The sequence below is a fragment of the Salarias fasciatus genome, chromosome 13 (genome assembly GCF_902148845.1).
Source record: "Salarias fasciatus chromosome 13, fSalaFa1.1, whole genome shotgun sequence".
Classification (NCBI taxonomy): domain Eukaryota; kingdom Metazoa; phylum Chordata; class Actinopteri; order Blenniiformes; family Blenniidae; genus Salarias; species Salarias fasciatus.
The window spans coordinates 19,824,012-19,851,775 of NC_043757.1; the positions used below are offsets into that span (position 1 = coordinate 19,824,012).

Here is a 27,764-nt window from a genome sequence, read left to right on the forward strand (position 1 = left end):
TGTTCACAGAATAGAGGATTTAACGAAGATATGAATTACTGTTTGAGCTCAATATGGCGCTCTAATGAAGTTCTGATGAACAGAAAAACAAAATATGCATTAAAATATTCAATACAAGTATGGAGAATGCATGTGGAAATACTAAATGTGCGCAGCAGGGCTTTCCCTGTTAATCATGTTAAATGTAATTAATATAGCACTGTCAAAATATTAATTCATTATTTTTGTAATTGCAATTAATCAATAAATATGGATTATGCTTTGCAGTCGGCTCAAAGTGAAGAAATAGAAGAGAAAACAGAACTCAGACAGTTCTGAATCTCATGTCTAAAGAGTGCAGGTTTTTTTTTTTTGTTGTTGTTTTCACTTCATTTTACCCTCACAGGGGCGTTGTTTTTTCAGCCCTGTGCAGTTCAGGTGAATTATGAGGATTAGATTCTTCATTTGAAGCTTGAAAATATTGCAAATATCCCACTGCAGCTGTCTGTGTTTTGAATGTAAGCCAAGTACAAATTTCTCACCGGCGCTAAATCACTTGGTTGCTGTTATTTCAACTTAGGATTATTATGAGTGTTTATCTGATGGTGCTCTGGTTTCACGACCACACACCTTTTGTTCAAGCTGTACATTTTGAAAGTAGACAAGTGGGTCTATAAGGCACTTTTTTCAATCTGAAAATTGTACTTGACATTGTATTCAGTTGCTCTACGTGGCGTTTTTTGAAAGAAAACACTAAAGGTCAAAAATTAAATTCTGTCCTTGTGTTCATTTGACTGCTCATAAGGGCTAAAAACTGCCTTGAAATGCAAAATAGAATTTTAAACATGATATTCAAAACCCAATGAATCACCATTAACTATGAAAATGCTGACTGATCGTGATTTTGAAAAATAATCTTTTGACAGCCCTGGTACACAGAAATTATCTGATGCAGTATGATCCAATATGGTATGAGCGCACGTCAATTTTCAATAAAACACTTATCAAGGAAAAAAAAAAAGGGTGTCTCGACCACTTCAATTCAGAAACACTAAAATAACACTTTCATATTCATTTTGGTGTCTGTATAGAACTAATGGTACAGTGGTGTAGTGGTTAGCACTTATCGCACCTCATTAGGTTTCTGCAAAATGAAAAAAAAATAAATAAAAAAAAAACAGTGAGCAGAAGCCACCCACAACAGAGACATCTAATTCAAACTTCTTGATGCTGCACAGACTTTTGAGTCACATTAATCCTGGTGATTTGGAAACAGACCATCCCAGGTCAACTATCTCAAAAACATCAGCACAGGGAAAACCTCATTAAATCTGTCTGTTTATTCACCAGCTGCTCACGTCGTTCCCTTTTTGTTCATTCTCAGCAGTGCGAGCACAAGAGAACCGGAATCCAGTCCAGGAGGTTATTGTAAAACCCCTGACAGTTTTATTACCCAAATCTTTGTTTTCCTTACCATCCACTCTCAGGGTTATCTAATAATAGACAAAACTCAATTGGGACGTTGCCAATGTGATCTCTGCAGGACTAAGTATGGTATTATGGTGAAAAGATTATGTCACTGCCGAGAATAGAAGACAAAATGTTTGTGAAGCCATGAATCACACGATTGTTTTCCCCGAGAAGCACGCTCCTGAAAGATAGCCGGTTATTGTAATGCGGCAGTCGGTGTTGTGATGCAGCGAAGAAATTATAAAAATAAATCTCTGCACATCGAGGGACGGTCTGCGGGAATTTTCTCTCCCTCAGCGACTGATGGAGTGGAGAGAAAAGCCAGATTGGAAAACAGGCTGCTGCGCAGTGGATGCCAATACAGAGGCTGCATTTTCACATGCTCGCACATCACCCGTGTTGGAAAATTATTTACAGGGTGTGATTTGAACAATGCCACTCGAAGACTTTTAATCATCCCCCGACCCCACTCACTCAAAGCGAACTGATCCTCTGGTACTTTCACATACATTCAACCATAAACCCTCTCAAAGCCATCTTTGACCTTTTAAATGTAACATGAGGATGCTCAGCCTCCCTCCTCCCTCCTCCTTATTTGACTGTATAGTAGTAGTGTGTGGGCGTTTGACTTGGCTTGACCAGCCGTGTCTCTCCAGGGTGCCAGCGGGCCGAGGAGCCGGCTCAAAATAAACATGTGCCCCTTTTCCACCGAGGAATTATGAGGACCTTTGGCTCTTTTGGCAGACATCTGCCGAGCGGTCCAGACGAAGCTTCCAGCAACAGTTTATCAGCAACTGAGGTCGTGCTCTAATTAGTTTTATTTGGACATTTCGGTTCCCCAGAGGCTTCATGCGGCCAGAATCCACAATGATCGCCCCGATTCAGCCCTTTGATAATCCGGAAGCTAAAAATATCTTCGGCTGTGTGTATTTCGAAGTTCAAAGAGAGGGATCCAAACTTAAGTCCTTCAGCAAAATAGAGCAGAAGTCAGGAATAAACTTTACTTTTGGCTGGTTTTAAGTGCAGAAATCCAATTTCTTCAGTCAAGCTCGTCACTGTGAGAAAATGGGGATCCGGTGTGAAGTTTAAACTGATTTTGTCTTTTAGTGCAAGAAACTACTTTCTTTCTTCACTGGGAATCAATGGCAAAAAAGAGGAAATCAGCCACACGAGGCACACCAATCAGAACTGTACAAAAGCTCCCCAGGAGGCACACAGTCAGAAAAAAACTGCCTGCGGAAAAGGAAACAATCTATGAAAATTGCATGTATGAGCTGCTGGTTGCAGGATATATTTGTCCATCATGTATCTCTGGCTGCTCGGGCAGTGCGAACCTTTCAGTTTGTGACTATAGATCTGACTTGAACAAAATAACCGTACTTTTATCTTGTTAATGCGGATTAACCTGGAGGTGTTCTTTCATCAAACATGTTTATAGTGACTCATCATTATTCTTTGCTCTTTTAAACACGCCGTGGTTCTGGAGCCGGTTGATACTTACGAAACAACACCTCTGCATTTGGCAGCAACTGATAACGACGATGAGGTTATCAATCACTGCCATCAGGGGGGTTCCTGTCATTAGACTGACCCACACACTGCAGAAAGCTCAGATATTGTGTCACGGCGGCACCGCGATGAGACAACGCAAACACCTTTATCTGTCCATCTTTGATGCTCACCTCTTCTTAAGTCGCCGTCGTGAGGGATTCACTCTGACGGACTGGCGACCTGATTGGGGTGTATTCCACCTTCGACCAGCGTCGGCTTGGATCAGCCGTCGCGGCCCTGAACAGGGCGAAGCAGGGGAGACGGATGGATTGAGACTGACGGCACAGTGAAAAGCAGGATACATGCCGCAGACAGAAACATCCACAGAGAGGTCCATCCCTTTCACTAAGGCCGATGTCAAAAGGTGACGAGCCAAAAGGTTATCCCCTCACCACTGGGCAGCTGTTACAGGTGACACATTAAAAAGTTTTGCTCTCTGTGCAAAGGATTGAACTGCGCACATACAAACACACGCCACAGTGAAGTCAAGTTGGCCGACACACTGAAGCATTTTTCAGCAAACAAGATATTCCCGGAGGAGGAACGTTGGATTTTCACCCATCAGGTGTGAGGAAACAGAACTGCAAAGTTGGAAAGCGTCTGTTTGGGAAAACGTTGAGGCAGACCGCCGTGACTGGTATGAGCGCCGCGAGTGGCTGAAAGTCGCGTGTAGGAGGTTGAGTTTACTCAACAGTCTGACGCGAACCAGCTGGACAGATGAGGACGGCCGACGCTCCAGCCATGAGCGAGACTACTTAAAAAAGAAAACAAAGCCTAGAATGAGCAAATGGAGGAAATGACTCTTATGTACAGGAGTGCACGAATATAAATAGGACCACCACACACACACTCACACACACACACACACTCTTCAGAGTCCTGGAGTTCATCATCCTGCTCGGATTCAACTCAATGTGTCCATCTGCTGGCCGCTGGCGTCTCTGCCATGACGTCAGCCCGTCTCTCGAGAGAAAAAACTCAGTCAAGTGAGTTATAATAAAAGGTTTTATTCAAAAACATCCCAAGAATCCGTTATCATATCTTACAAACATCTGGTTTACAGAACCAAGAAGGGGACAAAAAGAGGTGGGACGTTTACAGAGACGTACAAGAAAACAAACTCCCGTGTCTTCAGAGACGCACGCACACATACACACACACACACACGCACAAAAAAAAAAAAGGACAACTTGATTGGCAAACTAAAATATAATTAATCCAACTTCATCCTTATCAAAGCCTTCCTACAATAGGACCACACATCATTTCGATTTGAAATATGGCAATGTGCGGCGATCCTGCTGTGCTTTGAAAACTGAGAAACTGTTCTCCGTGAAAGTGAAACGATTGGACGATGCCACAGGAAGGAAGGCCAGCTCAGTGCTGTAATCTGAACCCCCGATGTTAAGACTCTGGAAAGTTATTAGCTTAATAATTATGAGAAAACATTCATATTGCTTCCTTCCTTTGAAAAATTTGGAACTGGTACAATTATATGATTAGTGCAGGTTCATTACAGTTTGAGCTCAGTCTTTCCCTCTGCGTGGACTCCTTTAATACTTATTCTTTAAAGTTCAGTCACAGTAACATATAAAAAAATAAAGACAAGAAAAAAAACAATTCAACATATACTTGATTAGGATCGATATGGACGCATTTTCACATTCATGGAAATCAACGTTTGCACACTTATGGCCAAATATATCGCAGCCCTGTCTGTGCTTTGTGGTTCAGCTTGTTCCTCACAAACAAGTCCAACATCTGCAACGCTGGAGAAGATTGTTTTGGCGTTCCACTCAAGACAATGCAGGAGACGCTTCCGTCTTTGAAATAAAGGTTAGAAGCGGTAAGATAAAGAGGTTTAACGCACATGTGCGGCTTCTGTTCATCTCCTCCTCACATGATTGTTACGTTGATCGTTTCTCATTACGAGAGGGAAATGAAGCGGACTGATTTTCAAATCTGGATGTGGAGGAGAAATGCAAATCGAATCAGACAGGAGAAAAACGTGGAGGGAGGTTTAGCCACACTCCGGTGATGAGGCTTTGAACACGGCTGGTGTTGGCTGAAAACTGGTACGAATGAAATGACATACAAAACACAATTAACAGTCTTTTTCTTTTTTTCTTCCTGTGTGAAGGGCGCTAACCAGCTATGCTCACAGAGTGACGTCGCAGAGCGCCGAGAAACAAACGGGACATTTCACTCACCCGCGCTGCATTTTGGGAAGACCAATCTCCTGGTAAGGCTGGCGAAGTCGTTTTGATACATTCATGGGAACGAGACTGTGAGCGCGCCACAGCACGAGCCGGTACCGCGGCGGAACCACCAGACGTACAGTATAGTACTGGAACCGCTTTACAATCAAGCTAAGAAAGGCACTGGAATAATGTTGTACCACATTAGATTCTGATGCTCTCATTTATCCATCTTGAAAAAGATAAAAATCTAAAAATCTTTTGTTGGACATCATTAGCTTTTGAAAAATAAAATTTGACATATTTAGAAAATGTTTATTTCTTTTCTTTTTTTTTTTTTTCTTTTTGCACCTTTGACTCATATAGCAAGGACAGCTTACAAAAAGTAAGTTGCTATTTAAAAAAAAAAAAAAAAAAAAAAAGGAAAATGCTTATGGCCTTTTGGTTCTGAAATGAGTCTGATTGACCGTATGTGCACTAAAAAAAAATGTAAGAACATTTACTGTGGTTTTTGTGCTGCAAAAGCAAATGCTTTTGGGTCCTTCTGACCAAAAACCTTTTGAGTTTTGAAATTCTTCATAGTTTTACTGCAGAAGCAGAAACTTATGTGGCTTAAGAAGAGGAAATAAAACAAATAAATTAGTGCTTCGTTTAGACAAAAACTACCAGAACAGAAAAAAACGAAAGAAGGAAGAGTAGAAGAGGGGAAAAAAGAAGAACTGGGTGAGTCACAGTGCTACCCATTTGGACAGGGATGTGTCTGCTGCTAGAGGTGAGAGGACAGCGCTACATTGAACAGTGCCATCTTCCAGCACTTGTGAGAGTCAGTCCTGCCCCGCCGTGCCTCGATGGGACAGGTCAGGGGTCACTGGATGTCCAGTCTGCTGTACTTGACGCTGCGGCTCCACTGCAGCGATCTCCACGAGAACGGCACCTGATAGTTCCGGGGCACGGTGCCGTTCACGTTCTCCTCCAGGTACTGGAACAGTCTGTACCACCACACCCGCGAGAAAGGGTTACTCTGGGACGTCGCCTTCAGAGACTGAAACAACAAGACACGCGACACGTTTTAGGAAACCGATGAGTAAGCACGGCCACAAAAACGAACGCATGTGACGTCCGTTATCAACCAGCTTTTAAAGCTTGTAAAAAGTAAAACAAATGGTTTACTGGAGACGTCGGAGTGGTGTGACTCACCTGCTGGTTCGCCAAGGTGTGGTACCACCAGAAGAGACGTGTGGTGATAAAATAAGCCACGACCACGTCCACAGTGTAGTGGTCATGGGCCAGGAGGATGCAGAAAAGTCCCACTGCGCTCAAGGTCCAGCAAATCCAGTGGTACCACCAGAACCGCCTGGGAGAATCTGTGCAAAAAAGATCAGAGCGGACGTTTCCTCTGGTGAGAAGAGCTCAAACTCTCTTCCAAACAGATGCCTTCATAGAAAATCTCTTTATCATTTGTTATTATTTGGACAGGAAGAGAAACCAGAAGGAGTGAAAACACAGCGACCTTGAAGCACTTCCTTCTTGCCACCACAAGATGTCGCTACAGTACCAAACAGGCTTGTCACCACAAATGAAGCCTTGAATGTGAAGTGATGAAGCATGAAGGAACTTTTCAAGGCACGGTGGTCATAACAAATGTAACGGTCACCACGTCTGATCAAAGTGTTAAAAGCACTAGAATTTCCCTCCCACACTCTGCCTTAGCGATGAACCAAGCGGGGGGGGCAAATCACACACGTTAGATAACGGATACGCCTGCTGAGGAAGAGAAGACGTGGTTGCATAACCGAGCAGTGTCTCAACACATTGAATCTAGCATGTTAGCAGACGTGTGACAAGTGCAACACTTCCGCTATTACCTTTTGTTTTTTTCCCCATTTTCAAACGAGTCTGAAAAGTGTTTCAAAAGCCAGGCCGCCTGATATCGCTCTGACACTGAGGCTTGAACAGTGAGGACAAGACTGTGTATTTTACACTTTTAACGCAATATATCAAGCAACTACCACTGCTCCCTTGATCTTTAAATACTCCTTTCTCATGGGTGAAATAAACAGAGGCCTTCAAAATTACGGATATATCTCATTTTGATTTGTGATTTACGATTAAAAACTTACTTTAAACTGTACTTTTACGGAGTTACATGAAATAAATGTTAAAGGTATCCTTAAACTAACACCGTTACTCTATTGCATTTGTTTTGCATTCGAAGATTTGGAAAATAAAGAAATCTCTGACTTTTCATATTCAGTGTTTCTATGGTTTTCTGTATACAAAATCATTACTTCTTTTTATACCGATATCAGCAAATATTGGCCATAACTGCAACATTAATACCAGATACTGGTCAACATCGGTGCATCTCTAATCTACCATTTTATGTATGATGGTGGCGTGCTAATACCAAAGAAATACAAAAATAAAAAAAGGAACTTACACTCTTTGATGAAGAGGTATGTTAGTGTCAACATGACTGTGTGGCCACTGTAAAGGTAATCTCCACACATGGTGTGGGAACCTGTGATGGAGAGGCCTCCGCCAGCAATCATTTTCATGATTCTCCTCGTTTGTGCCTCCCAGTTTCCGTGAAGCTGAAAGGAGCACGGCAGAGCGTTACACATCATCACATTTAGAGGACAAACACAAGAGTAAAACCGATACGTCACAGGCGACTGCTAAAGAAAATATTAAAAAGTGGGACATAAAAAGGGAGAGATGAAAGACAGCAGTGGAGCATAAAGTGATCCTGTCAGGTGATGCTTTATGGCAAAGGGTGAACGCAGCTCTTTTTTTTTTTTTTTTTTTTTTTTCTTAAATCAAATCTGGATTCATGTGCATCTCACCTCAAAATTACTTTTCCATTCCATTTGAGATAAAAGCGCGGCTCTTTGTTTCTGATTATTAGAGCAACCTTTTATTCTAACTTTAAGAGAAAAAAAAAGCTGCGGGGTGAGCTCACATAACTAAAAGGCAACAGTCAGTTGCTTTTAATCCAATGCTGTGGAGCAACTGTGGTGTGGAAAGTTGCCGTCCTGCACGTTTTCACTACGCGTGCAAGGTTTTCTCAGAGTACCCCGTTCAGACCGCGAGGCTGACTCGAGTGACTGTAGGCGTGTGTCGTCGTCTGATGTGGTGTAACCTGCTTGTGTTTATTGTCAGCCACATAGAGCAGTAAAGAGGATGCTTGAATGAATGCTTGCATGCAGGTTTCACTGCGTTGCATAACAGCGCTTGCCATTAGTGTGCGAGTATAGGTGAATGATTAAACATGACTTGCAAAGCAAGTTGTGGCCACTGAAATGGTTAAAAAAAAAGTGCCATGAAAATAAAATTAATTTGCCAATAAATATTTTTAGTAGCTACAAGCATCACATTGCTTTAGGGCAAACTATACAGCCTTCTATTAGTAAAATCCATATGTCATATCCTGAAATCTAAATGTTTTTTTTAATTTGGAGGACTAGCCAGAGAGTTCTTTTTTAACTGCATGACAACAATGTCACACTTAACGTCATCTCTAAAAGCGCCTTTCCGGGATGTCATTTTTCTGTTAACCGTTACAATTTGTCGCTACAAGAAAACAAAACAAAGAAGAAGTGGTCCAACAGCCTTGTGCAGCTACTGAGAGAGAGCCAACGAGGGGGAGTGTGGCGATATGACGTTGAACATGTCACATCTGTCACCGACACACAGAGTGTGTATCCATAGAAGCCACTTCAACCCTCCCATTAGCCCCAACGTTAAGTTTCAGTATTATGAACTAAACCTTTGTAGCTTATCTGGTAAGATGTTCTCCCTCCCTCCATTTCTGACACCATAAAAAGCTTTTTATGACTGGTTGCGCTTCGGGCAGCTTTATGAGTATGAGCTTTATGACTTTTCACTCATATTAGTGTTTAGTGTTCCAGTAGCACGCACGGACACACACGTGTGTGAATGGAAAGCCAAATGTAAAAAAAAAAAAAAAAAAGAAAAAGGCTTTTGTTTTTATACCCTCCACAAACATGTAAATATGTCTAAATATTTGAACAATGCTTTTTGCTCAATAAAAATCCTGCACTTCGAGGTTTCAGACCGAAGGATGTGAAACTGCTTCTCTGGCAGAGCGTGAGCAACATTACACAACGGACAAAAAAGATTGAAGCAACCACTCTGAAGCTCCTCTCTCTCACATGAAAAAAAATGGGGTAGGAATATTGTAGTCAGATTACATGTTTGAATAAGTCCATTGACTAACTCTGAATCTGAAATACATGCTTCTTTTTTAAAACTGCCTACAACAGCAACAAAAATAGCGGTGTGTGTGTGTGTGTGTGTGTGTGTGTGTGTGTGTGTGTGTGTGTGTGTGCGTGTGTGTGTGTTGTACCTTTGGAGAGCATTTAAAGTGCATCCCGGGAACAGGAAGAGTAGTGATGTACATTGTAATACACCGGTACAGATAGAGTGTGCCCACAATGAAAAAGAACCGCCTGCCCACAATTGACCTGCAGCGGGGAGAAAAAAAATACAATGAATAAATAACAGAGTAATGCAGGGTCATTTGGAGAGGGAGGAGTAATACACTGAACTGTACCTGTATTTGAGCAGCATCCACTGGATGAGCCAGAGTCCCACGAGCAGCATGCCGTTGATCTCGCATATGGAGAAGGCCCACTCCACCCTGTCGAACAGGTCGAAGAACTTATCGGGCAGCGGCGGAGTGTGCTCCTTTGACGGTACTCGTTCGTGAACCACCGAAATGACGACGGTGGTGATGACGAAGCACACCACCGCGTAGACGAACGCGATGCCCGTCTTCCCCCACTCGGCGGGGAAAGAGGAGCGCGGGGCTTCCATCGTAGGCATGGGGATGTGGACCATCTCCATCCCAAAGTCCTTCATCCCCAGCGTGCCGTTCCTCTGGGGCTTGCTGGTTCCGTTGGGCTGGCCCACGACGTGCCCGTTGGCGTGGCCGTTTTTGTGGGCCTCGATGTGGGTCTCTATTCGGAGCGTCTCCAGTCGCTCCAACAGCTGCTGCCCGCCATCGGAGGACACCAGCGACAGGGGAGGCTTTTGGAAATCGACCTTGCTGAGCCTAAGGAGAGAGGGGCCATCCGTCTGTCTGAGGGCGTCTACGTACTCCGGCATTCCCTCTTTGCTCAGCCAGGTAGAGACATCCTCTGCCGACCATGCCGCCACCTTCTTCATCTTGTCCAGAGGGCAGTGTGGAGGGCGAGAGCGTGTCCTCAACCAGAGGGCAGGGTTCAAAGGAACTTTGGCTGTCTACGGGTCAGAGGTAGGAACTCTCCGGTTTTGGCACATAGTGAGTATTGCACAGAGAGGGAGCCCAGCCTCCCCTTGAGGAAATGATGAGAACGAAGGCAGCGAGTTGAATGGGCGCAGGGTCGATTTACTGTGGCTTCCTTCACTTCATTGGCTTATTCCGCTCTGCATCCCTGTGAGAGAAAACATGAAATGCTGTGATTCAGAAGGCAGGGGTGACAAACATTTCCACGTCCTCCTCTTGTACTGACAGCAAATTAAAGAAATTATTCATATCAGTGATGGAGGCTTCAGAGTCAAATGCCACAGTTTCACAGGGTGGAGTCTCCAATCGGACATCTGGTCAGACCAGAAAGCCTGTATGAAATGCATGACTGAATAATAGAGTAGAGCAAGAACAGGTTGCATGACAAACTCAAAACTACTAAAAATCACAGATGGAAGTGCAGCTTCAAATGCAAAACGTTGAATGAATAATTCAAGTCATCGTAAAGCTTTTATATTAATAACAGCAACAGTACGAGGACCCAATCGATCAGAAGCTCTCTCTTCTTTGATCCTCGCTGCAGGGGAGACCTTTCAGACGTCAGAGTAACATCCTAAGTGGATGAGCTCTTTTAAATGTGATGTACTTCACAGAGAAACTGTCTAAGTAGACAAGTACGACACTTCTTAACCTCACACATGAAAGGCTTTCTGGTTCTATTAAATGACAGATCACACACATTTGAGGTGAAACAGAGAGAGTAACAGGTTGGAAGGGACAAGAAAACAGTTTGGGACTACAGGAAAAATAAAAATTCCAGGTAAAAGTAATAGAAATCAGAAATTCAACCACCCAAGTAATGGCAAGACTTCATCTCTTTACCCAGAAAAATGTATGAGAATATCTTCAAACTGCAACTAAGACAGTCTTGCAAAATAAAACTAACCTCATCCCAAGATTACATCAAGAAATCTGGGTCCACGCTTCTTAGGTTTAGTATTCAGGTTTTGTATTTTGACAGGTGAGATGACTTCTGACCGAAGGGTCAGTGTTTCAGGAACATCTTTTATTGATTCAGTGAACCATGCTTCGTCTGTGGAGCTGGAATTGTGTGATCTGTGTTTCTTATCCATATTTAATGGGCTGCATCTGGATTTGCTTGCTGTCTGATGTCCACTCATTTGTTTATTGTTCTCCATCTCTGTTGTTTCCCCCAACATCTACCGGTGTAAGCAGAGGGCCACCACCTTTCCTGGTTTAATCCATGGGAACTTTATTCCTGGTAAAAGGGAGTATTTCCTGTTCAATAATGAATAATGTGAGAATTTATTAACTTGACTTCATCTGAATGTCCCATCAGATGTTGTAACTGGCACTTTATAGATAAAAAACTGAACAGAAAAGCAACCTGGAGTCCATATATTAAAACTTTGAGTTGCTCAAAGCTAGCTTTTCATTTTTCCCATTAAATTTGTCAGTAGAAAAAAAAACAGCTGTCGTTTGGAAATTTATGCCTCATGCAGAACAGATTTCCTCTTATTTTTCAATAACTTGTAAATCTTTTTTCTTTTTTTTTGCAAGCCTTTTTCAGCAAAGAGCTCTTTGGATTTTGGCAGAGTGACACTTCAACAACAGAAAGAGCAACAGGGCCTAAATATCAGAGGTCTAAATAAGACAGGATCCAAAGGATATCACTTTCTAAATAAGTCTGAATCAACTGAACTTGATGTATAAAAGGCTGGGATGCACTTACTTTCCAAGTAATCAGTCTGTGTTTCCACTATGTAAATAGGGAATTATATTTGTATGTCATTTGTTTGAAAGTGGCATCTTTAATAATAGGCAAGAAGGGATCAAAGAGAGCTAAAGTTTCCATGCTGTGAACTCCTGTACATGATGGAACTCTTGCACCAGTTTGTTAGATCTTTTTTTCCCCCCCCTTTTTAATGACTTCAGGCAACATGCAAGCATTAACACTGAGATGAACCCGCACATCTGTTCCATATCACTGGTTTGTTTATAGAGCGCGGTGTCAGTGGTGGACGCAGCGTGGCCCTGGTTGTGTTTGGGGGAGTGCGATGTACAGCTGGAGAGGACGAAACAGGGTCGACGGGAGGGGAAACGGACTGCAAGGAGGAACTCATAAATCAGAGTGAAGGTCAGAGCTTGAGCACTACATCAGCCCCACCCCTGTCAAGAGGGCAGTCATCCAGCGAGTCATGCCCCGGCAGAGCCGGCCAGCTCAGGCCAGCAGAGACTGAAAACACCGGCCGACTGGCTGGTTGGCAGGACAACAAAATGCACATCAGTACCTCATCTCACCTCAGCGCTTGGCAGCACAGAGGCCTGTTCATCAGGACAAAAAAAAAACAAGGCCACATAAACAGCCTGAAAGCTGGACCGGCAGAATTAGTTTATTTCATTTCTTTCACTGACGTGAATAGTTTGACCCAATCGCATAAATCCAGTGTGACTTCACAACACTGAAGAAGAAGTGTACAAACAGCTGCATGAAAAGCATGCATACAGTGGATGGTGAGATTCCTCACTGCACTCGCTATGTGACAGCCAGTTCGTCCACACTGCCAGGAGGGGGCAAAGGAGAATATTTAGTGGAGATAAAAGCCAAACACAGTGGGAAACAGCGCTCACATCAATCTGCTAACAGTTTACAACAGAGAGAGATCAGAGATTAGCTGCAACTGAGTCAGCTGTGCGCCTGGGACCTTTGGTCTATGAATCAGCTTAGAGCTTGCACAGAAATAATCTCACTCTGCGCAACAATGAGGGCCAACAAAACTAATAAACCAACTTGTATTTGCATAAATACACCAGATATTTAGATGTGAAAGAGTGATTTGTTCAAGAGGTTTGTATAAGACACTCTGAAGTGAATTAAGATAAGCATAATATTATAGGGGACAACTGAAAATAAGGTTAAAAAATTACCTGAAGCATAACAATCACAAACGTTTTATGGCTGTCTGTAACAATATCCAGCCAGAACACAAATCCAGCAATAACACAAATATATGGGTGGAAAATAAAAATAAAAGCTTTGTATGTTGCGACTGATGGCCAGGCAGAAGGTTTTGATAACTCTTTCTAACAGAAGCATAACAGAAATTAGACTTCAACAGGGTGCAATGACAATGTTGTTTTTTGGCAAAAAACTACAGAAACAGGAGAGTCTTGAAGTTCTTCCACATTCTGATGTGAATTTTGAAGCAGGATTAAAGAGACTGCTGAAGTTCCCTCCTAAACAAACAATGACAATCGTTGAAGCGGTTCATTTGCCATTTCCCTTCGGTAAATATGATACCACCAGGAGGAGACAGGACTAATGGGTGCAGCTCTGTCGAACCACAAAGAGCCTTTTTAGTTCCCAGACTGAAGGTGTGACTTTAAAGAGGAGGCGTTCCATTGTTAAACATTTACCTAATAGGAACTAAATGATTCTCGAACCATTATCATCATGTACCGAGCAGCAGATGTTCGGTCTAAAAAGGATATGACCTTTATTTACCTGCTCACAAATGACGCAAGGTCCAGAGACAGGCATGCACAATCACTCTGGACGCATGAAAGTTTTCAGTATTACATAAGCCTAACCGGCTGAACCCTGGATCATAATGCTGCCTATAAACCAGTACAGAGTCCAACGCAGATGGAAGTATCGAAAGTACAGGTGGCGACTATCAATGAAGGAGCAGTGCGCTGATGCACAGATCACTCAGCAGAACTTCATTTAACAAGGTTTTCTTTGTGCCAGTGCTACACTCTCTTCTTTATTTATTCATGCCTTTTTAACTGCCATCAAAGACACAAGACTGCAAATACCTGTCCATCATATTCATACAGTTCAACGTGTGCTCCTGACATATTCAAATCACACTGTCTTCGTTGAAATTAATATTTACCTATAGTTTAGTCAGCTGAGCAGTCGGCATCACATATGTGGTTAAAACCTTTGTAGAAAACTTCATTCCAAACATTTATCTGTCTGTACAATTACAATGCATCAAATTAATAAACATGATCTAAATATAACTAATATATGTAATGTATATCACCTTGCTATATGGCATAGGAAATGGAGAAAAGCACGACAAGAAAATATTATATCATATTCATCACTTCCCCTAATGGCATCTTACTCCGTTCTCTGACAGATGTGTTGATGAATCAGCAACCTTAATGTTTAAAAATAAATCTGAAAATTAAAGTATTTAAATAACGTATGACTACACAAGAAACAACAGACCATGTACTCCCTGGAAACGGATAAATGAAGTTAGACTGGATTAAAGCCAAGATTAAAGTACTAAAATGAATAGTTCATGAAAAGACAGTGCAGATATGTCAAACTAACAAAACCGTTAACACACCTGTCATAATCCATATCTGGGAGTAAAAAGATGCAAAATGACTCGTTCACCATAGAATTGAACATTTTTTCCAAGAAACGGTGAGTCAGTTCAGATCAGATGTAATGATGAGCAAACGACTGAAACCTCTCAAAGGGACTGCGCAACAATTGTCATCCAGACATGTATTAATTAAACATTTACTAGTGTAAATAGCAGCCTGGATGCACTCCTGATACCGCTGTACTCAGCTGTTTGTTTTCCTTTGAGCTACAGCCTCTAAACTTTTTAAAGTGCCTGACCTGAATTTGAGCTTCAAGTGGCATCTGTGTTGTGCAGTTTATCGCTCGCTGCCGCATGCTCCTAAATTCCCTCCGCTCGTTCCGTCAGCTCAGCCACTCTGGCATCGGAGGGGAGGAAAATTGTTTCCCTGACCTGTTGCCGCTTGCTTGTCTTTCAGTTTCCACGTCTCCCTTTGTTCTCCTCCAAGTCTGCACAATCAGGAGCCAACACCTATTGATCATACGTTATCTCACTGTTTCACTGCACATTTATTTCCTTCCATTTGTTTTCCTCACTTGGCCCTCAGGTTTCTTTTGATGCATTTTTTTGGCTCTTGAAAATAAACAGTTGGCTTCTATGAGAACTGAAATCTTTCTATGAAATAAATGGATTTTTTGCTTGTTTGTCTTCAGTCGAGATTTGAGATTTAGATACAGATGTTCACATGCGACGCACGCAGACAGATACGGGACCTAGACAAAGCCGAGAGGGTCTTGTTGATCTTTTCAAATCCAGTGTGACTCTTGCACAACAACAGTACAACTCACAAAACACCCGGGTACAGAAGACGTCAAATGAGGGGCTTCGGCTCAACAACATGCCTCTGCTTGAATTTATTGCTAAACCAAATCCTAAACTGTTCCAGTCTACCGAGGAGTGATTTCATGACCAGAGCAGGGTAACGCCATCAAAATACTGAGTTCAAGTACTTTGAAACTTAAAAACTTGGTCTATTCAAGTACAGAGGTTTTATTATGGTTTTTTTTTTTTTTTTTAATAGTTGTGACACAGTAAACCGGACATATTGTGGAATAACTTTATATAGGTGCAATATTCAACATCATCATTTTTAATCAAAGACTAAACCTAAAGACTAACCAATAGAGTGAAAGATAATCTGCTGTTTAAATATCCTGACCTTATAAACAAATCCTCTCAACCCAAATGATAATGGTTACAATGGAAGTCACAATTCAGTAAAAAATTTAAAAAAGATTTTAAGATTATGTTTTCAAAAGTGATACTGCAAAAACAAAAAAAAAGATGATCATAAAATGAAAATATCTCGTTTCATGAAAAAAAACAAACAAATCTACTGACTTTGTCAACCACTGTTTGCCTTTTTCAGGCATATCAGATCCGATAAGAGTTATCATGAAAAAAAAACAAGTCATTACTTCAAATTAGAACAGCATGAGAGGAAATAAAGTGGAGTTGCAAAAATACGCCAATTGATCAATCATCACAGTCTTCAAAACTTTGAGAACTGATTAACCTACACTATCAGTTTTCCAGTTAAATTGGTCAACAGTTCTCCAGTTCATATTGCTTAAGCCTAGCGTTGCAACTTTTTTTTCTTTTAATAAACCCCTCAGTATTTAAAATACATACATTACCTAAAACATTAAATGAAAACCTGGAGAAAATCTTTTTGGAAGAGTCAAGGACAAAACTATGTCCTCGTAATCATAAACCGGTTGGTAAAATTATTAGTTGTAGTCTAAAGATAGATGCATTATTTGCCCATCCTACAGTTTAATGGAGTCAATGAATCTCTAAGTTTAGAGCCTGTGCTGACTCATGGGTTGGTCATGAACCCTTCAACCACCCTTTACACCTATCCTGCACAGCACTTCACCAACTGTTCTCATATCTGACAGCTAATACTGTGGTGAACCTTCAAGTCTGCATCTCAAAAATGGTCGGAACATTGCACAACACACAATGAATGTCAGGCTCATGGAAATCCAACAAAAACATCTTCCCACAATTAACACTTCTTAAAAAGCAGCATTGTTTGCCTTCCTCTTGGCCTGTGTAGTGAGGGTGTTGTCCTTCTCTTTGTTCACAATTTCTGAAAGAGTTGTCTCAGTTTACAAGGTTTTTTTTATCTCATAATAAAAACGGACAATAGTTGAACAATATACTCCCACCTGTATCCTTTTACAAGTGGCATACAAACCCCCCCCCCCCCCCCCCCCCCCCCCCTTAGGCAGACAAAGAAAGGCCAATATTTGTATAGCTCGGCAAGCATGCTTGAGCTGAAATGAAAGATATTACGGTTACAAATTAACTCTGAATGTTCCTGTGGACTATGAGGTAGTACGGCCATGTAGTGCATTCCACATGCAGGTGTGCACAGAGCTGTAGACTGTGACTTAAAAGGTTTCCATGGATGTTCGCAGATGACATTCTTGTTTACAAGAAATACAGTCATCCGTACGGGCTCTTATGCAATGCCTGGGGGACTGCAGGGAGGTCTCAGGGTTACGGTTAATGAGGGGAAATCAGAAGCAATGATGATAACAGGATGCTGGTCTGTGTGCTTTAACAGGCAGGTGAAATTCAGGTGGTTAAAAAAGTGGCTTTAGATATACTTAAGAGTCATACTGAAAGATGAATCAAATCAGTTATAGAAAGCAAATTATGATGAACTTTTTCCTCAAATCAAAAATGACTTGGAAAGACGAGAAATGCTTCCTTTGTCCTTAGGTGGGAGGGTAGAAGTTATCAGGATGAATGATCTGCCAAGATTGTTTTTTCTTTATAATTCATTACCTATCAGTGTCCCTGGATCTGCTTTTACATTTCTGAATAAGCTTTTTTCTTAATTCATATGGCAGAACAAAAGGCCTAGAGTGAGACTCAAAGTCCCCTCTGCATGCAAGGGTAAGGATGGATTAGCCTTGCCTCATTTCAGAAGTTACTGCTGGGCAGCACAGCTTGGAAAATTGGTTTTATGGATGAGATTAGATATGGACACAAAATGGGTACATATAGAGCAAGGTTCAGTAAAAAAAAAAAAAAAAGTATCACTCTCAACCCTTCCCTTTGTAAACTCAAAAGTATGGAGTAAAGTTATGATGCAAAACAAATGAGTTAATTATTTATATATTAAATATTTGGGAGAAGAAAAGACCAATATTGAATCTAACTATCTCTATCAAGGGCACAACAGTAACGAATGCCTGTGACTTCCTGCCAGCAAAAATGGATAGTGGCTTCATTAGATGGGCAGAGAAGGGCCTCATCACAATAGATACATTATTTGAAAGAACAACTCTCAGGACTTTCTTAAAACCTCAGGCAAAATATGGCATTGATTCCAAAGATGTATTTACATATTGTCAAATTTAAAATAAAAAAAATGGGGCAAAATTAAAGAAGCTCCAACTAATGTTGAACAATACTGGATTGAGACAGACGAGAATAAAAGCAGCACTAAAAACACAAAATCTTGTATATATGATAGAGTCTGTATGGACACATCAGTGGACATGCTTGATGTGAAAGGTGAAGGGGGAATTGGAAACTAATACCATAACTGCTGATGAGCAGTGGGAGAATTCCTGCTGTGGCAAAAATCAGTGTTTTTGTAAGTTGTATAACAATTTTGGTATTTTTACATGCGTGAGACTGTGTGAGACTTTGGTCAAGGAACCTGTTCTCATAAATCCCCCCCCCCAAAAAAAAAAAAGACTTCCACAGGAATGACTCAATTGATTAGATTTATGACAAATGTGTCTGTAAAAGTGACGCACAAGTTCAGCAAATATTCTGTAAAGTTGACCAGCTCCCTTCACCTTGGCTGTTTGATGAGTAACTCACATGGAATGTGCAGCACTGAGAATACTTTGTAATAAAGAGGGAGGCTTTGACACTGACCAAAAACTATCGAGTAGACCTGGAACAAGCTGCATGTCTCATGCTTTAGTTTCCCTTAACAGCAGTGATACCATTAAAGCTGCGACAAATGATTGTTTTCATTATCAAGTCATTCATGCAGCAGTTGTTTACTGCACAAAATGTCAGAAAATGGTGAGCAAAGTAAAGACCTTTGAATTTTCAAATACACATGCAGTCTAAAGTACATCTTATTGTGCTTATCAACCATTCACAAAGAAGAAATCCTGTTTAAAATCACCATAGACTCAAAAAAAAACCCTAGCTAGTATCTGTCAATGACAGTGGGGAAAAAAACTCAAAATTGCTAAATTTTAAATCGAAGTGATTTAAATATCATTATGTTAATTTACAAATCAATTGATCATTGTACTTCAGATACACCTCCTCTTATGTTCTCTTTTGAACTTTTAATTTTGTTTTGCAGTTCATAAGTACATTAAGTTCAAAAACCAAAGAACTTGACAAATGAGGGTTTAAAAAAAAAATCAAAGAAATGAAGACCATGAAAATAATAATAATAAAAAAAAAAAAACTAAACATAAACAGACGAAAACAACCAAATAAATACCAAAAACAAAAGCATTGAATCAACAAACGGGGGACATTAGTTAAGTTTTCTTAAGTTTGAATATTAATTGAGTCTTCTTTCTTTGTTGCAGTTTTCTCCCTGTAAATGAATCAAAAGTCTTATTTCAAAATTTTCTTGTATTTTCAGTTTGTATGTGAATTTCTCCAGGTATCCCCTCTTCTTCCGAATAAAAATGAGGTAGCATGTAGGCTGGTGACAGGAAAGAAGAAAAAGAAGAAAAAAATTTCACATAATCCATCCACTAGACCAATGAGCGACCACATGTAACTCAACCATTTGGACATTGACCTGCACCCAACAACAGTTGCTGCTGCCAGCAGAGCTACAGACAGTCGGGCCAATTTGGCATCTATTACCGAGAGACGCCGTGATTCCTGGGTCTGAGGAAACAATGAGGCTCATCACAAGAATGAACGAGCAACAGATGCTTGAACTACAATGAAGTGAACTGGCTTCATGAAGGTTTTTGAGTCTGAAGAAAAAAGCTTTTTTCTTTAAACTGGTTTGATAAATTTGACTGCTTTCCCAACTAGTTGGGAAAGTGAAATAATTCATATTTTAACTTTTGAGGTACGGTGAAATGGGCCTCTAAAAATACCTCCAGTGAAAACACTGGAGCTCTCTGTAGTCATAGCAATATTTACGTTGACAACATTTCCTTGGAGACGGCTGCTTGGGTGAGTTTTACCAAGCAACACTGGCTGATGAGTAACACACGCCGATGACAAATCATAGTAATCATAGTATTTCAGTGACAGAGAAGTGCTTTGGGCTCCTAAAGCTGCACTGTTGTATTAGGTCTTAGAAGTACTAAAAGTGGCAGTATGGAAAACTTGTTCCAGAAACATAAGTCAACAGGAGCCGTGTGAGGATATTTGAGGCTCAGGTCATAGAAAACAGGGACCAACATTAGCTGTCTTCTTAACTCAGACTATCCATCACATTACAATGTGATTTTCTTCACAAAATGTTAAAGAATATCACTTCATGAGACCTTGATCACACTGAGGAAGCTCATATCACCTCGGGATAAAGTCAAGGCAGCTGGACTTTTATTTTCACCGTTTAAGTGACACGTTTCCATGAGCAATATAGTGGCTGTGTCTGCAGTAATTGACTGTAAATGACTCACTTTTGGATCATTTTTAGGGTGTGTATTGCAGTGACTCAGGCAATGGGAATTGATGCAGCGGTGGAGTCTTTAGCACCGCAGCTGCTTCAGACCAAACAAACTGGCTTTGAATTTCATGTTGTTATAACGGATCTTCACTTTGCATTTTCAAACCACACCTACAATAGAGGTTCTGCTCTTCTATTGTCAGGATGTTATGTTTGATAAGCTGCTTGCAGAGTGTTTATTCATCAACTTCCTTTGGAAACACACCCGTCACAGCCAACATCACATGCATTTTCGTTCAAAGTCCTTCTGTTTTTTTGTAGGCTACAACTTCAGATGGAGAAAACATTCTAACATATTGAAAAGTAAATGATCACCCTGCTGTCGTTTTATCGGCTGGATCCCAAAAGGTATGACTGAACTGAGATCAGGAATCCAAAATGTCAAATAAACATTTCTATGGTCAAACTTTTCCTTGACAAATGTCTGGAAAAAAAAAAATCATCCATGTGCACTCGTAATGTCACATCCAAATTTCAAATGGAACAACAAATGTCTGAAACTTGCAATTATTCACACCACAAGGAATTAAACAGAAGCTGCTGTCAGACTCAGGATTTTCCCCTTCCAAAATAATGTTCCTGCTGTCATTGCATTGTTATGAACGCCGGAGTGAAGTCCATCATGACACGTGGCACCACAACAAAGTGTACGACAGTGAATCCCGTTATCATCACAGAGTAATATCATGTCCCAAGTCCAATTCGGCCAAGGGTGACGATGAGACAGGCCATAAAAACGCGGATCGCTCTTGCACGGGCCTCCGGGGGGCTGAATGACACATCAGACACTGGTAGGTAGGTGCCATCTGCTAATGAGAAAACCACCTGTGGCTTTATGAGTCACTGATGAGCGTGTCAGGCCCGTACAGTCCCGGAGGACCGGCACACAAATTGCCTCACCTTTCAGTTCAGCTGATGCGTTGTAGACACATCAGAAATGATAGCTGGGAAAGCACACAGGGGACCCGCTGTCAACAGGGAGCAATTAGTGAGCAGCACAGCGTTTAGCCCATCTCCTCAAACAACAACAACGTGAACAACAAGGGGTTGTGGATCTAGGAAGAGTAGCTTAACACTGCAATGACATTTCAGCAGTAAATAAATAACCTTCTGACGGTGTTTTCATAAAGCTAATAACATTGGTTACACTGGAAAATATAGTTAGCAACTTTCAAATGAATTACTTCAAGTAAAGAGACCAATGAATCGATGTTGTGGTTTGCTGAGCTCACAAAACGCATGTTTGTCTTTGGTGTAAACTTGAAGTGAGTCAAACGAGTCATCTCCAATTCAAAGCACCACAAGGAAGCTCGATGTTTCTCTGCTGGTGTGGAGGCTGCTATGTTGTTCTTTTTAGCAACATTAGTTCTCACAGTACACAGAGCCTTGGCTGTTCCTGTCTGGATTTCTTTGACCTGCATGAGGATCCAATTAGTGCATCTTGTTGATTACCCCAAAAAATTCCAAGGCGCCAGTAAAAAAAAAGAACACTCATTTGCCAACAAGCAATAGAAAGAACAAATAATTGCTTCATAATTAGCTGGTGGTGGTTCATCCTCATTAACGTCCTCGGCAATTATTTTTTTTAGCTTCACAGACTGCGCAACCTTGCAAATGTGACTTCCAGACTCTTGCAAAGTTTCCAGTCGTTTTTGTCTCCATTGCATTATCTAAATGGCGTACACTCGTTCATTCTTAATCCCCGGAGCACAAACCAAGCTTGGAGCAGGCTTTGCAACTGGAGCCAGGCCAACAATCGGGAAGGCTGAGAAAGTTTTCATTGTTGTTATTATCAAGTACAGACATGCCATAAAGCCTATTTCATATAGGCGGGAAATAATATACGAATATGATTTCTGCCAAGTGTCTCTCCAAACAAAAATTTCAAAGTCATTAGATTGGGGGAAAAAAGATGGAAAAAAGTTCTTTAATCAACTACAAAGGCAGCTTGACAAATGAGTAAATCAGAAGCTTTCAAGGTAGAAAGTAAGAATTAAAATCAACAGTTCTGAACTACTGGCTTCTCTTCAGCTGTGACATCAACAGAAATGGGACAAAGTTAGAATAAACTGGAGTGGATTTAGAAAGAAAACACTGTATCATTAAAACTATTGAAATTTCAATTAGCTGTGTAACAAATAAAATCAAACATATTGAAGACATTATCTTATATGGGCATTAGTGTTTCTCTCACTAGTACACTTAACATGACCTGTTTTAATTCCATCACAAAATTTCATTCTGGTTCACTACAGGCTAAAGACACACCCTCTGACCTTAAAAGAGTTGGTCTTCACTTTGAAAATGGGACAAATTAGGCAGAAATTGGGTCTGCAGCAATTTGTCTGCATGGGTGTTGAGTTTACAGCCAATATATCGTCATGCTTGTTTTAGGTTTAGTCGCGTGAGCCTCCTCCATCAAGGCACTTGAAGTGGAATGCAGGGAAAAGTCAGACAGTTACTCAAAAACAAGCCAGAACAGGGAGACACCAAGCTCAGGTGGGAGCAGACAACAGTATAAAACAGACAAGAAACTGGTTTTCGCAGGGGTAGCTTATACTACTCAAAATTCGTCACGCAAACTGTCTGATTTCAACTGTCTCCATGACACAAATGTCATGCACCTACATGACTTGGTCTAACATTTGGTCCATTTAGATTGAAATCAGTAGGAGTTTTCATGAAACTGGATCTCATGTTTGAACTTAAACTCATATGGAATACACAAAATAGGCTACATCAAAGCAGTACTAGCCCAGATCATCACAAGCTGTTGTAGGCCACAGGAAACTGGGGCGTCATGTGAGTTGCGGTAAAACTTCATGTGTTTCTAATTATGGCGAAAAACTGCACTGAAGTCACTGCTTATTGTTCCTCTAGAGGAAACAATGCAAGGATCAACAGGGATTGATACAAGATCAAAGCTGCTGTGGAGTATTAGAAAGACAGATATTATTGCACTGCTGTTTGCACTGGACTGAATTAGGAAAGCATGATATTGGACTTATTTCCCCCCAAACTCCCTTTGGCCCACGCTGATATATTCACACATGTTTTACAGCTAATAAGAGTGCTCTGCAAGACTTGTTTTTTTTCTCATTCCCTTCTACTGTCTGCTTTTATAAGGTACTTTTAAAACCTTTACCAGCCCTCCACCAAATAAAACACTAGTCAACTTAGGTTGTGGAAACAGTCAATATTCACCACTAATTCAAACTTGAACCATTATTTTATGGCCCACCAGTTAGTGAAAAATTTCATTTTCATCTCATGTAGAACAATACTATATAAGAAGTCCAAACTCTGTACATCTTTATATTGTACAGGAAAACATGCATGCATCTTAAAGAACTAAATCTTTATTATTATTATTATTATCTAAACAAGAGCCAACTAGAGGTTTGTGGGGGTTTTTTTGGCTGAAGGAATTTTATTGCAGTTTCCCAGAGTTCAGCAGTAGAGAAGTGATTAGTCGATGGTTAAGGTTTATAGATGCAACCATCAAATCAATTTGCCCTGAGGTTTTCACACTGGACAGAGACAATCAGCAAACCCAGAGTGGCTTTACAGGGGAAGACGAGACAAAGAATCCGAAGCATCTTGGACGTGTTTCCTCAATACTTGGAATTTGTCCTTCCTTATCCTCTTTTACATCAAGATCAAAAATGGCCAGAGTCAAAGGAAAATGGGTTAAACTACTAAAAAGGATTTGAATATATGATGAATATTGTTTTACGTATGAAATTGAATTGATTAGTCATAATTCATGAAAATGTCCCCATGCAGTAATTTGCAGTCAGAGGAAGTTGCTGAGCTCAGGTATGGCTGGTGAATGCGCTGGTTGTCAGCTGAGACAGTTTTCCATGGCCGAATCGTAGCTGTGCCTACAGAACAGCTCATTGTTTCCACTAAAGGACACAACAGGCTGCTGTGCCTTGCTTGCTTGTCAAATGCACCCGTTTGCCCGCTGAGAGTCTGACATGCTTTACTTTGGCAATAAGGCTTTCACTGCAGCGGGCCTGGATACAGTGACAACAATGAACCCCATTTAACATTTTGCCCTCTTGACACTGGCTGCAGTCATACTGTTTATGGTTATAAAGAGCTGCTTTCACACAGATATCTCACTGTTTGTTTCCATCAATGTCTTCTTTGGCTGAACAGTTTTCTTTGTGGTCGAAGTAGAAGATGACAGATTACACATATTGGCACAAGTGCAACAATTCTATCAAATAATATCAAAGATTGTTTCAAGAATTATTAATTTCAAATCATATGCTTAAATGTGTAGTTCTGTTATTGATTTGACTCAATTTAAATTTTGATCTGTTGAAAGACACAAAACAGGGCCATGTAGGCTGCATCTGAGGCTTCGGGAAACTTTTAAAATGTTTTTTTGTTTACAATTCCTGACCATTTAAAGGCCAAACTACAGTTCAATTATTGGGGAAAAATTGGGAAGAACGGGGCACTATGATTCCGTTTTTACATGTGATGTTTCAACTGCAAAATATTATTTCCCAATCCTCTGGAAGGAGGACTGAGAAATGCCAAATCACGAGTCATTCAAATGCTTATATATTAGGAAATAACTGCTTCAGTCTGTCTCATACTAAGATCATTCATCTGATTCACACTGCTAGCTCACTTGTGGTGGCAGCAACATTTCTTCCCATTAAAAGGTTATTAGTGCCGTTTGCCAATGAAGTAATCTCTGAGTCTGACAGATTGCGGTCCTCCTCTCAAGCACCTATTACAACTACAATCCAAACAAAATACGGGATAGTTTTATACTATAGCAGTTAGTACTGTCAGCTCACAGAAGGAAAATCCATGTTACATTTCTGGGCCTGGGCCTGCGAGATGTTTGCCTGTTCCCAATGAGCAATGATGAGTTTTCTCAAGGTAATCTGCCTTTCACTCATAATCTGAATGCCCAACTTGAATAAAGTTGGATCGATGAATCCGTGAATTATCATAGCTTGAAATTGTATCCCAAAGTAATTTTATAAAGTGTTCCTTTTACTTGACCAATACATGTTCAAATCAAAAAGACCTGAACAAGTCCAAAAATGTACCGTTTTGTTCAGGATACTGGACTTGATAGCTTTAACTGCATTGAGGCTTGTGTGGCTGACCTGTTTCCTTACTGTCACAGTGCTTCAGACCAAAATAGATTGAATACTTCCTCATATTTTAGCCACATGATTTCTTTTGTTTGGAACTAGACGAATCTTGATTAGTTCCACAAGTGAGAATTTGCTGGTCATTTTAACAGTGCACGCGGTGGACCATCCTTTTGATCACCCTCCTTCTTAGTCATGGCAGCAGGGGTTGGTAGCGGCTCTATTAATAAGGCTGGGACACGTGTTTAAACACATCTGTAATGAAGTCTGTTCTTGAGTAGCAGGGACGTGTCCATGAGTGTTCGTGGGAAGAAGTGGGGCTACCTCAGGTCATGCGCACCGCCCCTGACCGTCAGAGACACAAAACTGAGCCAAATCGGAGCTCTGCCAAGAAGCGAAACGAAACAAAGGTTCATGCGTGTTTTCACTACTCGGCGGCTCGTGTTTACAGAAGAGGCCGAGCAGCGAGGCATGTCTCCACCGGATTCACGTTGGTGGGAACACCTGGGAATTTAGCCTTACATTCAAAAATCACGGTTGACACGAGTAGCGTAAGCGTGATGAAAAAGAAATAATAATAATAAAATAAAATATAAAACACCGGCTGACATTCCCACGGAGGCCCTGACAGCCGCTTTATGCTGTGTGGCTTAAGAGCTTATAGACTGACCACCTAAAAATAGATAAGCAAGCTGGCGTCTTCAGTGTTTCAGCTAGCTAACATGCTAGCTAAAAGAAAACAGTCCAGCCTCTTGTTTGCAGAGCGGGGATTGGGGAGAAAACTGTTACAACTGCTACGTGTTGGCTGCCCGACGATGTTCATCGTTATCATTTTACGTGCGCGATTTAACGTGAACACACGACGGACCGAGGGCAGCGTCTCCGTCCATCCCCGGGATTAAAGATAACGGGAGTCGTTTGGTCGACAGCTGATTTAAAAAAAAAGAAATGGATTCAACACAAGGCCAGCACTGGCTGACGCTACCCGAGCCCTGTAATGCAATGTGGAGAAGAGGCGGCAGAGCTGTAGGAGAAAGCAGATTGGCGTGTGATCCAACACCTGGCTGTTTATCTCTAGAAGTTTGTAGATCACCCATTAACTAAGCAGGCAGCTACCTCCGGTTAACCAACCAACGCCACTCTCTGAGCTCGGAGGGGGCTCAGTCGATTGCTGAGTCCGCCGTTCACAAAAGGGTGGCAAATATATATATATGAAGGGTACTCACCTGGTCGTGAAAATGTTGAGGGCATTAAATTGTGCTGGTTATCGCCGCAATGTGGTGTGCAAGCCTCCTCTGTACGTCCGGTGTTTTCATGGAGTAGGCGGTTTGTGACTGGAGAACCGGGGAGTTCCCTCCACTCCGTCACCGTGCTGCGTTCAGGTGCAATAAAAAAATCTGAAAAATGGATTCGCTCACCAATTCCGTCACGAATACATATAGAGTCGCGCAAAAGTGGGGCAAAAAATAACATATAAAAGTCATCTAATGCTATAAATAAATACTTATTCACAAGATGCAACATGTAGTAGTGCTAATTTATTTAGTGAGGGATAAGTTAAGATGTCATAGCCTGACGTCTGAGTCAAGAAAGAGTCTTTGAATGCAGCACCAATGACAACTCCTGTGGTGAAAATGCAGCGTTGGAAGAAATCGGAGCAGGCCCACTCTCTCATCTGAGGCCATCTATTGGTGAAGGACTGACCACAAGACACAGCTCAAACACTCACACAGGTCATGCTCTGAAAAAGAAACAACTTTCAACAAATCAATAAAACTTTTATTTTTACTTTTTAGGACATTAAACATGTGCTTGTTGGTGTATATTTTGCTGTGAGGTTTCAAAAAAGAATTCAAGAGAGTGAATGATAATATTTAAACAAATCCTTCTAATACAAAGTATTTATTTTTTCATAGCCATTTCTTTTCACGGTTCTTGAAGAATGAATAGACATTACCTATCTTTGGTTATAGTTCAAGACATAGAAATTACAAACACCAACAAATATTGCTGATTTTAAATGAATATGACAAAAGTGCAAAAAAAAAAAAAAAAAATCTGAAGAACATAACAGTACCATATGGA

The 27,764-nt window shown here is 41.0% G+C and overlaps 1 protein-coding gene across 2 annotated transcripts; it reads right to left on the minus strand.

The window, feature by feature from the left end:
• Nucleotides 1–5,111: 5,111 nt before the first annotated feature.
• LOC115398989 (phosphatidylcholine:ceramide cholinephosphotransferase 1) lies at nt 5,112–27,042 on the minus strand. 2 transcript variants are annotated; one of them, XM_030106079.1, is made up of 6 exons: nt 26,906–27,042; nt 9,775–10,636; nt 9,568–9,685; nt 7,639–7,792; nt 6,396–6,562; nt 5,112–6,240 (listed from the first exon to the last, which is right to left on the minus strand). In XM_030106079.1, the coding sequence occupies exons 2-6, from the start codon at nt 10,386–10,388 to the stop codon at nt 6,064–6,066; spliced, it is 1,230 nt and encodes a 409-aa protein (XP_029961939.1). In that variant the 5' UTR covers nt 10,389–10,636; nt 26,906–27,042; the 3' UTR covers nt 5,112–6,063. The 2 variants fall into 2 exon arrangements, with proteins under 2 accessions (XP_029961939.1, XP_029961940.1); XM_030106080.1 differs by lacking the exon at nt 26,906–27,042 and adding an exon at nt 15,119–15,512.
• Between the last annotated feature and the right edge of the window lie 722 nt (nt 27,043–27,764).

Coding starts and splice junctions, on each gene's coding strand:
- LOC115398989 (XM_030106079.1), bottom strand. CDS start 10,388: ATGAAGAAGGTGGCGGCATGGTCGGCAGAGGATGTCTCTACCTGGCTG. Junction 9,686..9,774: donor TGGATGCTGCTCAAATACAG/GTACAGTTCAGT, acceptor TCCCCGCTGCAG/GTCAATTGTGGGCAGGCGGT. Junction 6,563..7,638: donor ATACCTCTTCATCAAAGAGT/GTAAGTTCCTTT, acceptor TTTTTTGCACAG/ATTCTCCCAGGCGGTTCTGG.